Source organism: Schistocerca gregaria, chromosome 1 (genome assembly GCF_023897955.1).
Source record: "Schistocerca gregaria isolate iqSchGreg1 chromosome 1, iqSchGreg1.2, whole genome shotgun sequence".
Taxonomy (NCBI): domain Eukaryota; kingdom Metazoa; phylum Arthropoda; class Insecta; order Orthoptera; family Acrididae; genus Schistocerca; species Schistocerca gregaria.
This window is the reverse complement of record NC_064920.1, coordinates 573,708,977-573,724,174: the sequence shown is the minus strand read 5'-3', so window position 1 is coordinate 573,724,174 and position 15,198 is coordinate 573,708,977. Positions and strand designations below refer to the sequence as shown.

General features: G+C 45.3%; 1 protein-coding gene across 1 annotated transcript in view; it reads right to left on the bottom strand.

The window, feature by feature from the left end:
• Nucleotides 1-259: 259 nt before the first annotated feature.
• Nucleotides 260-15,198, bottom strand: part of LOC126361719 (cytochrome P450 4g1-like) — a 96,056-nt gene continuing 81,117 nt past the window's right edge. Inside the window, exons 6-7 of the mRNA XM_050007817.1 lie at nucleotides 399-667; nucleotides 260-341 (exon numbers count right to left, since the gene is read on the bottom strand). Of these exons, the coding sequence (XP_049863774.1) occupies nucleotides 260-341; nucleotides 399-667 (351 nt within the window). The remainder of the gene's footprint in view (nucleotides 342-398; nucleotides 668-15,198) is intronic.

The window sequence follows — 15,198 nt, the reverse complement described above, 5'->3', positions numbered from 1 at the left end:
ACTGGGTAGCAGGAAGGAGGTGGTGCTGGCGGAGATGCTGATGGATGCGTCGGATAAGGACGGATTTCGGGACCTTGCTGAAGAGCGAGGTAAGGCTGATGGGACAGTAGGAGGAGACAGGGGATGGCGATTTGTCGGGTTGCAACTGACGCGTGCCAGGGCCGCTATATATCTCGGGATTTTGTCGGCTGTGTGCGGTCGTGGTCGCTCAGCCTCACTCTCGGCAGATCCGAGCCTCGAGCACAGGAGGGGGAGTCACTCAGGTCCTGGGCAAGAATCTGAGGCGCACGGCGTACAGCGGGCGCTGCACTACCGAGACGGAGATGCGCTCCAGTTCCAGCCTGGAGGATACCGGCAGCACCTGGAAGCGCCGCAGCAGCGTGGCGAGCAGCGCAGACATCAGCAGCAGCGCGTAGCGGCCCCCGGGGCAGTTGCGGCGGCCCGCGCCGAATGGCACGTAGCTGTAAGGATGGCGCTCGGCGGCGAGGAAGCGGTCCGGGTCGAAGTGGTGCGGCCGCGGAAAGTGGCGGGCGAGCCGGTGCGTCAGGTAGGGCACCACCACCACAGAGCTGCCGCGGGGCGCCAGCAGACGGCCGCCCGACAGCCGCACCTCCTCGTCCAGCGCCCGCGGCAGCGCAAAGATCACCGGGAACAGGCGCATCGTCTCCTGCGAGCACACACACAGACTCTCAGTCTCGCACAGTGACTCTACCTGTGTAGGGGACAGTGAAATATCTAGGGGTAACCTTGGATGAGAAGCTAACTTGGACCCCTCACATTAAGAGTATCTGCTCCAAGGTAAAAAGCATTTTAGTGAGTGTGATTACGTAGGCTTTCCCGGCGTAATAAGTCTTGAAAATCTCTTCGGATTTGCTGCCGGATTCTAAAATCAGCTTGACTCAATATTTCGGTGATTCAATGGTTGCCATCTTCAGGAAAATGCTGCTTCTGCTGATGAGTCCCGCTGAGAACTGACGCCAGGTTGTAAATCGACGTCCTATATAGGCCACCGTTCAGTACACGGCGCACGCGCCGCCTATCACGATTTCTGCCTTCCAAAAAAGGGAGGTGGCGCCGCCCTTAGTGAAACACTGCTGGCAACGATATATCGAAATCAAGGCCGCACCGAAGAAGTTCAGTTTTGATGCGAAATAATACAGAATTCTACGTCTTGCTAAAAGAAACCCATTGTCTCTGTTGATTAAATTATCAAACAACCTAATTTCAATCGCCTCATTATAGACACTGTTCCCAAAACCGGAAATGTTGACAACTACAACAGTTTCATCAAATTTCATACTGTGTCCCTCATTTAGGCAGTGTTCTGAAGAGGAACATAGATCTGTGGCCTTTCTTCCTTATGCTGGAGGCTTATCGTTTAAGATTGGACAAATTTTAAGGGATTTTAACATTACGAGTGTGTTCCGTCCACTTTCTAAGATTAGGGCTCTGCTCGGCTCTGTGAAAGATGATTCGGGGCTTAGGAAACCCGATGTGTACAAAATTCCGTGTCAATGTGGGAAAGCTTACATTGGCTGTTCGATTCGCAAAATGCATGAAAGATGTGTGGAACATCGCCGTCATACGAGGCTACAACAGCCGGAAAAATCGACGGTAGCAGAACTCTGCCTAAATGAGGGACACAGTATGAAATTTGATGAAACTGTGGTAGTTGCCAACATTTCCGGTTTTTGGAACAGCATGTAAAGAAGCAAATCAAATTAGGTTGGTTGATAATTTAATCAACAGAGACAATGGGTTTCCTCTTAGCAAGACGTGGAATCCTGTATTATCTCGCATCAAAACTGAACGTTCTTCGGTGCGGCCTTGATTGCGATACATCGTTGACAGCAGTGTTTCACTAAGGGCGGCTCCACCTCCCTGTCTTGGAAGGCAGAATCCGTGATGGGCGCCTCATGCGCCGTGTACTGAACGGTGGCCTATATAGGATGTCGATTTGCAACCTGGCGTCAGTTCTCAGCGGGACTCATCAGCAGAAGCAGCATTTTCCTGAAGATGGCGACCAGTTAGATCGCCGAAATATCGAGTGAAGTTGATTTTAGGATCCGGCAGCAAACCAGAAGAGACTTTCAAGACTTTAGTGAGTACTAGGAGGGCTTGTGGCAAAAACTGGGGCCTAAGCCCCAGGGGTATGCACTGGATATACACCACAGTGGTTAGACCTGGGATTTCCTATGGGGCCGTAGCGTGGTGGAAGAAGGTAGAACAGCGGGTTGCTGCTAAAGAGCTTGCTAAGGTGCAGAGATTGGCCTGCTTAGCCATAACTGGCGCAATTAGCAACACACCAACCGCTGGAATGGAAGTCATGCAGGATACACCTCCACTTCACCTTTGGATTAAGATGGAGGCAGCATCTGGAGCATACAGACGTAAAACTGGCCAAAACTGGGTCTCATTTGGATATCCGTAATCACACACTAACATAGTAAGTCAGGTAATACAGATATGGTTGTGGAAATGCCCGTTGACTATATAATAACTCCGAACTGCTTCGACAAGCCTTACAACACAATAATTGGATGTAAGGAGCAGTGGGAGAAAACAGTTCGACACCGAACAAGGGACATCGTTTGGTTCACCAATGGGTCGAAAACAGATCAAGGCGTTGGGGCAGGGTTGTACGGGGTTCAGCCAAGACTGGAGAGCAGTATCTCTCTAGGGAAACTGGCCTCTGTATTCCAAGCCGAAATTACTGCAATCAGGGCACGTATGGGGGAGAATAGTAGTAGGTGCTACAATTACCGTAGCATCTACATCTATTCAGACAGCCAGGCAGCACTGAAATCATTGGCAGCTCCTGCAACAAGATCTAAGATTGTTACAGATTGCCACAGGGCTCTGGTGGAACTAGGTGGAAGCAATAGGGTGTACCTAGTGTGGGTCCCTGGTTATTCAGGTATCTGTGGCAATGAACAAGATAGATTGGCTAGCATGGGGGTAACAACTCCATTTATTGGACCGGAACCTGTCTTGACAATCACCAAGGCTATGATCAAATTAGAACTACGGAACTGGCTTAGGAAACAGCACATAGGATATTAGACTAAGGTCCATAAACAAAAACATGGTAAGGCAATGATGCCCAAGCCATGTTTTAAAAGAAGCTCTGTAATCCTGAGATTGAACAGGAAAGAGATCAAACTCATGACTGGACTGATGGCCAGCCATGCGTGCGGTTCTAGGCGCTGCAGTCTGGAGCCGAGCGACCGCTACGGTCGCAGGTTCGAATCTTGCCTCGGGCAAGGATGTGTGTGATGTCCTTAGGTTAGTTGGGTTTAATTAGTTCTAAGTTATAGGCGACGGATGACCTCAGAAGTTAAGTCGCAGAGTGCTCATAGCCATTTGAACCATTTTTGAACCGTCCATGGGAATTTCAATAAACACCTACACACAATGGGTATAACGGAAGAGGACCCTAAATGTAGAATCTGTGATGAGGATGAAGAAACTGCATCACATCTAATCTTTGAATGCATGGCATTGGCGAGTAAAAGATACAAAATCTTCGGGACAACTAGACCTGAAGAAATTGTGTGTAACAATAAACTGATAAAGGGACTTCTTGCACTATTTAAGGGGACTGGTTGGCTTTACTAGATATACAGGGAGCGATACCGCACAATAAACCTAGTTTCGGTGCGGGCAGTGGCGGATTAGACCTAAGGTCTTTTAGCTCCCCTGTTAGAATCAAATCAATCAAAATACACAGTGGCGGTGCGTTCAAAATTTTCCCATTCTGGTTCAATGTGATGGCCTACAGCCGTTTGACTTATAGGTGTAGTAATCTTAACTAAACTGAATTTATTACTTACACAGGGTGAGTCACAAACTATTGCCACCTACAATAACTCCGAAAGTTAGTAGCTGAAACGTTTGTGGGACAAATGTTGCAAGGGACAACGAGGGCCATAATATGACGGTCGTTTTTTGTTGCTACGTGGGGTCGGGTCAGAGATATGAAGGTGAACTTTGTTTTTTAGATGGGATGCTATAGTTTGGTACATATTGTCTGATAGCAGCTATCGAGAAGACTCAAATGGTTCAAATGGCTCTAGGCACTATGGGACTTAACTTCTGAGGTCATCAGTCCCCTAGAACTTAGAACTACTTAAACCGAGCTAATCTAAGGACATCACACACATCCATGCCCGAGGCAGGATTCGAACCTGCGAACGTAGCGGTCGCGCAATTCCGGACTGTAGCGCCTAGAACCGCTCAGTCTGCCCGGCTGGCCGAGAAGAATCCAATGATGTATTACAGTCAGGTCTTTGAAGGTCAACAAAGGTCAAAAAGGTGGCATGAACGTCCATGTACAGAAAGTGTCCGAAGGGATGACAAATTGGTATCAATGCAGCCCTGCAATCTTCTTATCGCGTATTAAGTAGTATTCTTTATCACTGGAGCACTTCTCGAAGCACACGCTCCGACAATTCTCTCTAGTATATCGAGAAAATAGTAAATATTCGCCGAATACAGCGTATCCATCTAACGTGCCACTGACATGTAAACACCATTCGACGGTTTATCGTCGAATCAAGCGAATGTGGAAGATGAATTCTTTCGAAGAACAAGTCGATATGCTTCTCATTTACGGAGAATGCCATCGAAATTCAGTGAGAGCTAGAGAGTTATACCCTGAAAGATATCCTCAACGTACTCACCCTACACGTTGTACATTTAAATATGTGTATGGTAAATTGAGAACAACTGGATCTTTAACGCGCTGGGAACATATCCGGCAAAGGAAAGTTAGTAACGAACAAATGTAAATTGGTACTCTTGCCACCGTGGTTGGAGATCCGTGTGTTAGTTCGTGTCAGATCACAAGGGAATCTGGCATCAGACAGAGTAGTGTTGTTCGTGTTCTGCATCGCCAGAAATATCATTCTTACCGTATCAGTCTTCACCAAGTATTAATTGGTACGGATTGTATGCATTGCACTGAGTTCTCCCGATGGGCTCAACTTCAGATTCAGAGGAATGTCACATTTATTAATTTGATTTTATTAACAGACGCGGCTACATTCACGAACCGTGGAAATGTCAATTTGCATAACGTGCATTACTGGGCAACTGAAAATCCATGTTGGCTGCGGCAAGCTGCACACCAAAAACCGTGGTCGGTCAATGTATGGTGTGGGGTTCTGGGGTCAGAATTATAGGCCCCGATTTCATCGAAGGAAATCATAATGCTAGGAAGTACACGACATTCCTGCAAGAAACATTAGGTATGTTATTGGAAGAAATACCTTTCGGAACAAGGAACGGAATGTGGTGTGAACACGATGGGTGTCAGGCACATTTTTCGCTGATGAATAGAAATGAGCTGCAGAGACGATTCCCAAATCGTTGGATTGGCTGCGGAAGAGCTGCGGCGTGGTCGGCTCGTTCGCCAGACTTGACGCCTCTGGATTTTTTTATTTTTTCATATGAGGATTTGTAAAAGACATTGTTTATAAAGATGTTCCAACTATACCTGAAGGTATGCGAGAGAGAATTGTTAGAGCACGTGCTTCGAAAAGTGCCGATGTGATAACGAACAACACTCAGTCCACGACGAGAAGATTGCAGCACTGCATTGATACCAATGGTCATCACTTAGAACACCTTCTGTAAATGGACGTTCATGCCGCCTTATCTAGAAACAAAACACCAACGTCATAATATGACCCCCGTTGTCCCATGCAACGTTTGTCCCACAGACTTTTCAGCTCCTATCATACTTCCAGAGTTATTCTTGGCGTCAGTAGTTAGTGACTCACCCCGTATAAATGCAATTGCTCAAATATGTTTAAATTTTGTAACTGATCGTTTGCCATTGAGAGGAATACAACAAACTGAAGGGAAAAGACAACGGTAATAGCAGGATTCAAACCTGCGTCATAGAACTGGCAGTCAGTACACTTGACCACTTTCTTGATTTTTTATTGATCTCATTTTGTTCTGTATTGTTCGTTGTATTTGTTCGGGCGGACGTCTCATGACACCCGTTCAAGTTCTTCGTTGGTCCGTTCACTCATTTTATTTTATTACTGAGGGCAGCTAACCCTCTGACCGAACACGCTGGGACCCGGTGCCAACAGACCATTTGGCTGTGGGACTCATTCGTGAACCACTGCTCGAAACTCACCCACACTCACCCACATATCCATAGAGGGCACAAGGGCTACTGATATTTTTTTGCGTCCCTTCCTGCTAACCCTCTGACTGCTGTGGACGAGTGTTTATCATATAACTTACCTGTCTCTTTGTGTGTTATCATTTGCAAAAAGTCTCATTTCTATATATTTAACTGTTTATGGAATGTGAGCGAGTGGTAAGACCACATGATTCCCGATACTCAACGACGGAGACGGGCACATCGCACGTGACCATCCACCAAAGATAAAAACCAATAACTCGAGAACGAAATAGATATCGTTCTGTTCTCAATTTTTAATAAAATTTCGATATCTTATCTACATTTCATAAGCAACAAAGTTCAAAAAATGTTCAAATGTGTGTGAAATCTTATGTGACTTAACTGCTAAGGTCATCAGTCCCTAAGCTTACGCACTACTTAACCTAAATCACCCTAAGGACAAACATACACACTCATGCCCGAGGGAGGACTCGAACGTCCGCCGGGACCAGCCGCACACAGCGCATTTTTACCTCTGTAAACTTTTGACAATTTCGTTCAGTGGTTAACTTCATGGCCGGCCAAGGCGTGCCAAACTCCACTGATGCGTCGCGTGCTGGCCTCATGTAGGCCACGGTTCACACTGTCCTGGTTTCGCTCGACCCTCTTCGGAAGTACCCCGGACAGCGCGAAACTTTATTGACTATTGAGGTGTAACACTTTCCAGTCGGCACAACTCTCCTCATGTTGGCAGAATCGTGGTGTCAGCGCTGTTGTTCGTGATATGAAGAAAGTGGTTCAAATGGTTCAAATGTCTCTGAGCACTATGGGACTTAACTTCTGAGGTCATCAGTCCCCTAGAACTTAGAACTACTTAAACCTAACCAACCTAAGGACATCACACGCACCCATGCCCGAGGCAGGATTCGAACCTGCGACCGTAGCAGTCGCGCGGTTCCAGACTGTAGCGCCTAGAACCGCTCGGCCACTCCGGCCGGCTATGTAGAAAGTGCACACGTCCAGTGGCTGTTTGCACAGAAAGAGGCGATCTAACGCTCTATTGTCACAAGCCTTTAAAAACGAATGGGAGTGACAGAAGAGAGGGATGAGAATTCTCAATATACTCGGTGGCGCACGATAAGTCACCTCATTTGTTTCATGTTGACGAGATCTGTAATTTATTTATGTAGAAGTAAAGAATACAGCTTGGAAGTACATCCTAATGAATCACATGTTGCCGGCCGCAGTGGCCGAGCGGTTCTAGACTCTACAGTCTGGAACCGCGCGACCGCTACGTTCGCAGGTTCGAATCCTGCCTCGGGCATGGATGTTTGTGATGTCCTTAGGTTAGTTAGGTTTAACTAGTTCTAAGTTCTAGGGGACTGATGACCTCAGACGTTAAGTCCCATAGTGCTCAGAGCCATTTGAACCAATCACATGTTCAATATGACTTCCGTTTTGGTTTTACAACTTTTTCAAGTGACACTTGTGCATTTGTGACGATTCTCCGACACAAATCTTCTGGAATGGCGCGGCGTAACTCCACAATGATGGACCTAAGTTGCTCTGCATTTTCGGGTTTTCTGCGGTACACCATCTCTTTAAGGGAGGTAGGACGTCAAAGGGGCCGACTTGGAGCAGGACATTTTAATTTCCAGTGTCTATACTTTTACAAATGTATTCATTAAACTTTGTCAGCATCAGCAGAAAGGTTCAGGATTCACACTCATTGCAGTGGAGGTTCGAAAACATAACAAAATAATTTTTTTACGTGTGAAATTTTTTCACTTACTAATGGCTGCATTTGTTGCTATAGGTACACTTTTCTTCATAAGTTACAGAGATTCTTCGATGAATTTTGCACAGCGTACATACCATACTCACAGGTGTATGAAACTCTAGAATTTAATTAATTTATGAAAATACGAATGAACTGTTATATTTTAAACTTCATGTTCAGAAAAAAACACAAATTTTATACTTAATTACCTCAGTTTTTACCCCAGTTTATAATAGATTTGGAAAACTCTCGAGTTTCATACACCTTTAAGTATGGTTTGTATGCTGTGCAAAATTCATAGAAGAATATCACTTACTTATGAAGGAATGTGTACCTATAGCAACAAATACTGCCATTAATAAGTGAGAAAATGATGAATTTTCACATGTAAAAAAAATCATTTCGTTATGTTTTCGAACTTCCACTGCTTTGAGTGTGAATTCTGAACCCTTCCTGGTTATGGTGACAAAGTTTTATGAATTTATTTGTAAAATTATAGACAGTGGAAATTAAAATGTCCTGTGGTGCCTCTCCTGCTCAGAGTCGGCACGTTTGACGTCCTACCCCCCCTTAAGGAACTCCCAAAGGACGAAGTCACATGGGTTAATGTCTGGGCTGTGGAGCAGCCACATCCCTCTTCCTGCATAAAGGTCTGTAAATCTGTTTGTCAGTACCCTGAGGCCAAGTCGATCGTGTAGGAAATCAAACACAACGTTGGCAGCATGGGGGCTTGCTCCATCCTGCATGAACCATTGTGTCTGCAATGGAGGCCATGAAGTCATGTGTTGACTAAAGAACTGGTATCGCAGCGGTCACAAGTAACTGTAGCGTCAAAGAAGAATGAACCGATGATTCCATGGCTTGACATCGCGACCCACACACACTCTCTCCTCGTAGGTGTCTTTCATGTGGATTATTCGCGGAGGTTTACGTGCCCAGAATTGAACGTTCTGTTTGTTCACAACAACGAACACTTAAATAAACTTCGTCAGAAAACCATGTGTTGTGTAGCGCTGCCTCTTGGTTTTGATCGATTGCCCATCTTGCAAACTGCAGTCTCCACTCCTTATCTCTCGCAATAAGCTAATGTGCCACAGTCATCTCGTATGGATATAATCGAAGGTCAGATTGAAAAATTCTTTGTACAGATCGGCGCGAAATTCCCGTCTCGGCATTGGCTCCTCTTGTTGATTTAGTCGGACTACCGGTCAAAGGCAGTCGAACTGCTTCAATGTCTTGCGGCGAACGTACGGTACGTGCATGTGGCAGCTGACACTCCAAAGCCTTCAATTTTTTGATGGAATCTGCGTATTGTCTGTGCCGAAATGAGCACGAAACCTTCTCTGTGTCAATGTAACGTTGTTCGTCGCCGCGAACAATAACATAATGTTTGTCTTTCGTGCGACGGTCAACCGTCCTTTGCGCGCCATCGCGGCAATCAAAAATGGTAGACTCACAACGGAAGCAATGAATTCGCAACGACATCTGGCGTGATTTCCATGAGCTGCACAAAGTTGAGCGCACAATTTGAACGCTGTTACCCCAATAGTACACTTGTAGGATGAAAATTCATTCGGGTGACTTAACGTGCGCCACCCTGTATATTACACAGCGGCATAAAAGGCAAGTACTGCACATTTATTGTGAAGCGACGTTAAAACACCATGCAGAATGAATTTAAATACGTTGTTGGCAATCAAAGAGCAAAAAATTACAACGATCCTCAGATGGAAATCATAGTCTGTACAAAAAAGAAGCAGTTTGTGCTATATTTGCAGGCATTAAGTACTGAAGACGTTGGTGGTACGGATAGTGAAATTTCTGCAGTCGCTCGCATTATTCCACTGTTAGTTGCAACAGTTTTCGATGGAACTAATCGAAGTGTATGAAGGCTTTATACACTGAAGAGCCAGAGAAACTGCTGCACCTGCCTAGTATCGTGTATTCCCCCTAGAGCGCTCATAAGTGCCGCAACACGTGACACCATGAATCCTGCAGGGCTGTCTCGGGGTGGACTTCTCCTTTGAGCCGCGCGCGGAGTGACCGCGCACTTTGAGGCGCGATGTCACGGATTGCGCGGCCCTTCCTGCCAGAGTTTCAAGTCCTCCCTCGGGCATGGGTGTGTCTGTTGTTCTTAGCATAAGTTATTTTAAGTTAGTGTAAGCAGTGTATAAATCTAGAGACCGATGACCTCAGCAGTTTGGTCCCTTAGGAATTCACACACGGAACACAGGGCCTCCTCTGAACAGCAGGTTGCAATCATCCCAGATATGTTCAATAATGTTCATGTCTGGGGCGTTTGGTGGCCAGAGGAAGTGTTTAAACTCACAAGAGTGTTCCTGAACTCACTCCGTAGCAATTAGGGACATGTGAGGTGCCACATTGTCCTGATGGAATTGCCCAAGTCCGTCGGAATGCACAATGGACATGAATGGATGCAAGTGATCAGACAGGATGCTTAAGTACGTGTGACCTGTCAGATTCATGTCTAAACGTATCAGGCGTCCCACATCACTCCAACTGCACACGCCCCAAACCATTACAGAGCTCCGCCAGCTTTAACAGTATCCTGCTGACATGCAGGGTCCATGAACTCAGGAGGTTATCTCCATAGCCGTACACGTCCATCCGCTCAATACAATCTGACATGAGACTTGTCCGAGCAGGCAACATGTTTCCAGTCATCAACAGTCCAATGTCGGTGTTGACTGGCCCAGGCGAGGCTTAAAGCTTCGTGTCGTGCAGTCATGAAAGGTACACAAGTTGGCTTTCGGCTCCGAGGATGTTTCGTTAAATGGTTCGCACACTGACACTTGTTGATGGCCCAATATTTAAATTTGCAGCAATTTGCGGAAGTGTTCCACTTCGGTAACATTGAACGGTTCTCTTCAGTCGTCGTTGGCCCTGTTTTTGCAGGATAATTTTCCGGCAGCAGCGATCTCGGAGATTTGATGTTTTACCGGATTCCTGATATTCACGGTACATTAGTGAAATCGTCGCAAGGGAATATCCCCACTTCATCGCTATCTCGGAGATGCTGTGTCCCATCGCTCGTGCCCCGACTATAAGACAACGTCCAGACTCACTTAAATCTTGATATTATAGCAGTAGTAACCGATCTAACAACTGTGCCAGACACTTGTTGTCTTACACAGGCGTAGCCAACCGCAGCGCCGTATTCTGGCTGTTTACATATATCTGTATTTGAATACGCATGCCTGTATCAGTTTCCTTGATGCTTCGGTGTATTATGAAACGACGCACAATACGATGCAGAAACAATTTAAAGACGTGGTGGCAATGAATGAGCAAAAAATTGCAAAGATCCTCAGACGGAACTCATTTTCTATACATAAAGAAACAGTTTGTGCTATATTTACAGGCATGAAGTGCTAAAAACATAGGTGGCATAGATAGCGAAATTTCTGCAGTCGCATGCATTATTCCACTGTCAGTTGCAATAGTTTTCGATGGAATGGAACGAAGAGTATGGAGACTTTATATATTACTGCAAGTTACATTGGTTACATCAATGGGCATTCCTGGAACAATTTTTCGATTTAAAACGATCTGTCGCTGAATTTATGAAGGAAAAAGGAATGCAGTAAGGAAAATAAGAACATCCAAAGGGACTGCATTTTAAGTGGACTTGACTGAACACCGTCCAAGGTAAGACACTGCAAACTGGGAAACAACTAATTTCTGATGTGGTATGGATGCATTTAAAAAGAAAATCGCAGTGTAGTCGGCACAAATTCTGACAAACAACACCGTCCGTTTCCCTAAGCTCACTACCATTAAAGAAAATGCGAGGTGCGAAGCACTCATTGTGACTCCCAATGGTATTTTCCTAAACGTTTGGAGGACACTGTCAATCTTACATTTGTTTTCGAACTGTTGTTGAGACCGTTTGCTGTTTCAGCTGAAAGTGCCCCCCTGCATGTGGGGACGTAATAGACTGATTTGCAAGGTAATGTCTCGTTTAAGGCCTAGTCCTTTTACGTTTTAACTGTCCAGGATGTCTACGTTACTTTTCTCATTTAGGATTTCCAAGTCCCCATAATGAAATTGTAAAAGTGCTACAATATTTCGACAAACATGAGTGTGTGAAGGACTTTTCTTTGTTATGAAACTAAATAAGCCAAGATAACGTGGCAACGTGAGTGCGAGCATCTATGAAGTTATCTGCGTCACCTGTAAGTTGACAATTTGCACCAGATAAATATTGTGTGTCTTCTGCACGCTAAAAATAATTAAATAATACTGAAAACTTGTTTTTTTTTAATCTATGTTGTTGAGAAATGCGCATTATTAAGCCAATTATATGCAGTGCACCGGCGCTCCAATTTAAATTCAGAGCATGTGTTCTCCCCCTCTCACCATCGTCTCGCCCATTCAGCGTGGCATGGCGGTGGGGGAAATGAGCCAGTCAAGAAGAGCACTATGGCACTCGAGCCAGGCACGGACCGCGACCCGAATTCTTCAGATGATTCAAATAGCTCTAAGCACTATGGAACTTAACATCTGTGGTCATCAGTCCACTAGTATTAGAACTACTTGAACCTAACTAACATAAGAACATCACACACATCCATGCCCGAGGCAGGATAAGAACCTGCGACCGTAGCAGCCGCGTGGTTCCGGACTGAAGCGCCTAGAACCGCTAGGCCACCGCTGCCGCCCCGAATTCTTGGCCATCCCTGGTTAACTTACTTCTGATGCAGCACAGGAATATGATAAATAACAAAACGAAATTCAGTGTTTTATCAGACCGTAAGACACCCCAAATAAGTCTTTCAAGTAATAGTTTTCTTAAAATCGAATGATGGTATTTGGTAGTGTCCGGCAAGTTTTAGCGAACAGAACTGGGTACACTGTGCACGACTTCCCGATGGCTATAAAAATAAATAGCTCGAGAACGAAATGAGATATCGTTCTTCTCTCAATTTTAAATAAAATTTCGATACCTTGTCTTCATTTCACGCACAACAATGTGCAAGCTACAAGTCAACCATACACAAAGTTTACGCAAAGCGTTTTTAACTCTACAAACTCGAAAATTTCGTGCAATGATTCACTTAACTTTATGCACCATAGTAGCTATGACGAATAACGAAAAGAAATGGAGTCCTTCATCGAGTGAATATATCAGACTGCAGGGTTACAAACTTTTCTTTCACTTGATAGTTTTCTTTAAACTGAATGATAACTATTTCATACCAGCCATCGCTCAGTACAGGTAGCAGCTCAAAGAAACATACTGTCCTGATGCTGTGAACAACGTAACATCCTCAGTACTGGCATGAATGAAATCACGTCACAACATGCGCAGTTGAAAATAGAAAGCTGCATCCGTTCTTCGAGTTGATCGTTATGGTTTTTAGTTATCGCGGAAAGAGCGCTACAAAATATGATTTAGTCCATTTTATTTGCAAACTGGTACACACTCGAAGACAAATGGCGTAATTTTAATGCAATTTCCGGTTTGTATTCAAAGAGAAACGGTATAATTTTAACGCGATATTTACAGTGTACTGTAGCACATTAGCACAAGATCACCAGCCACCACTGCTCTTCAAGCATATTTTCATCTGCAGAATTAGCGACAAACACTCATTCCCTGTTACAGCTGGCTCATTTCGTCCATCAGACAGCTTCTGAACCAAGGGAGCGTTTATATTTTACCTACATGACCGGAAAAAAATGCAACGCCATCAAGAACGAGTCTATTTTATTGACAAGTGATGTGAGATGTAGTTCATTGTTGTAGGAGTATATGATACATTCAGACCAAACACACATGTCTCGGTAATGAGTACCCAAACGGTCTGATCAACAAACACTGTAGGCCTATCTCCTTCTTCCGTCAACACATGCGTGTATTCTCGCATGCAAAGTTTCTTAAAGGAGCCGAATGGCATTGTACGAGAGATTGATCCAAGCACCTTACACCTTCTGTTGCAATTCGTCAAAGAGTCTATGACACTCTGGAGAACGAATAAGTTCCGGCTTCACCATGTCCCGTGCGTGTTCAGTTGGCGAGAGATATGGTGATCGTGGTGGTCGCAGCAGTTGTTTAACTCCATGAAGAGCACATTGTGTTACTGCAACCTTATGTGAATGAACAGTGTTCATCTGAAGAAGCACGTCACCCTCCTATCGAAGAAGTGGCAGTAACACAGGGATAACAACCTGTGAAATGTAGAACACCATGAAGCCTGTTGTGGGGCATTTGTGTCATGGGGGAATCCACTCAGGAATAGGCCATTTACCGGGTCTATGCCATACGAGTGTATATACATAACTCACGGGCAGAGAGAACCTACTCTCATCACTGAAAACAACCGACACTGTCGGCTCTTTCACGACAGCAGAGTATCCGTGCTTGGCAGTGGGTAAGTAGTAGCTTGGCCAGAGGTATGCATGTACGCAAATACTTGTCAGTGGTTCTTGGTAACACATCAGGTGCAGGTTGTACCCAGATTTCTTCCCTGAATTCTGTTCGGTCCGCCACTGCTGGTCTCACAATGGATCGATCTTGATGTACTTCTGTAGTACACTGAAGAACCAAAGAAAGTAGTATACCTGCCTAACATCGTAAAGGGCCACGCGAGCACGGAGAAGTGCCGAGACACGACGGCATGGACTCAACTAGTGTCTGAAGTAGTGCTTGAAGGAACTGACACCACGAATCCTGCAGGATTCTCAATAGTATTCATGTCTGGGGAGTTTGCTAGTCAGCGGGAGTGTTTAAACTCACAATAGTGTTCCTGAACCCACTCTGTAGCAAATCTGGACGTGTGTGGTGTCGCACTGTGCTGCAGGAATGGCACACGTCCGTCGGATTGCACAATGGACACGAATGGATGCAGGTGATCAGACAGGATGCTTACTTACGCGTCACCTGTTAGAGTCGTATCTACAAGTATCAGGGGTCCCATATCACTTAAACTGCACACGCACCAAGCCATTACGGAGCCTCCTCCAGCTTGAACAGTCCCCTGTTGACATGCAGGGTCGATGAATTCATGAGATTGTCTCCATACCCGTACACGTCCATCCGCTCGATACAATCGGAAACGAGACTTGTCCGAGCAGGCAACATCCAATGTCGTTGTTGACGGGCCCAGACGAGACGTAAAGCTTTGTGTAGTGCAGTCATCAAGGTACATGAGTTGGCCTTCGGCTCCGAAAGCCCACATCGATTATGTTCTGTTGAATGGTTCGCACGCTGACACTTGTTGATGGCCCAGCATTGAAATCTGCAGCAATTTGC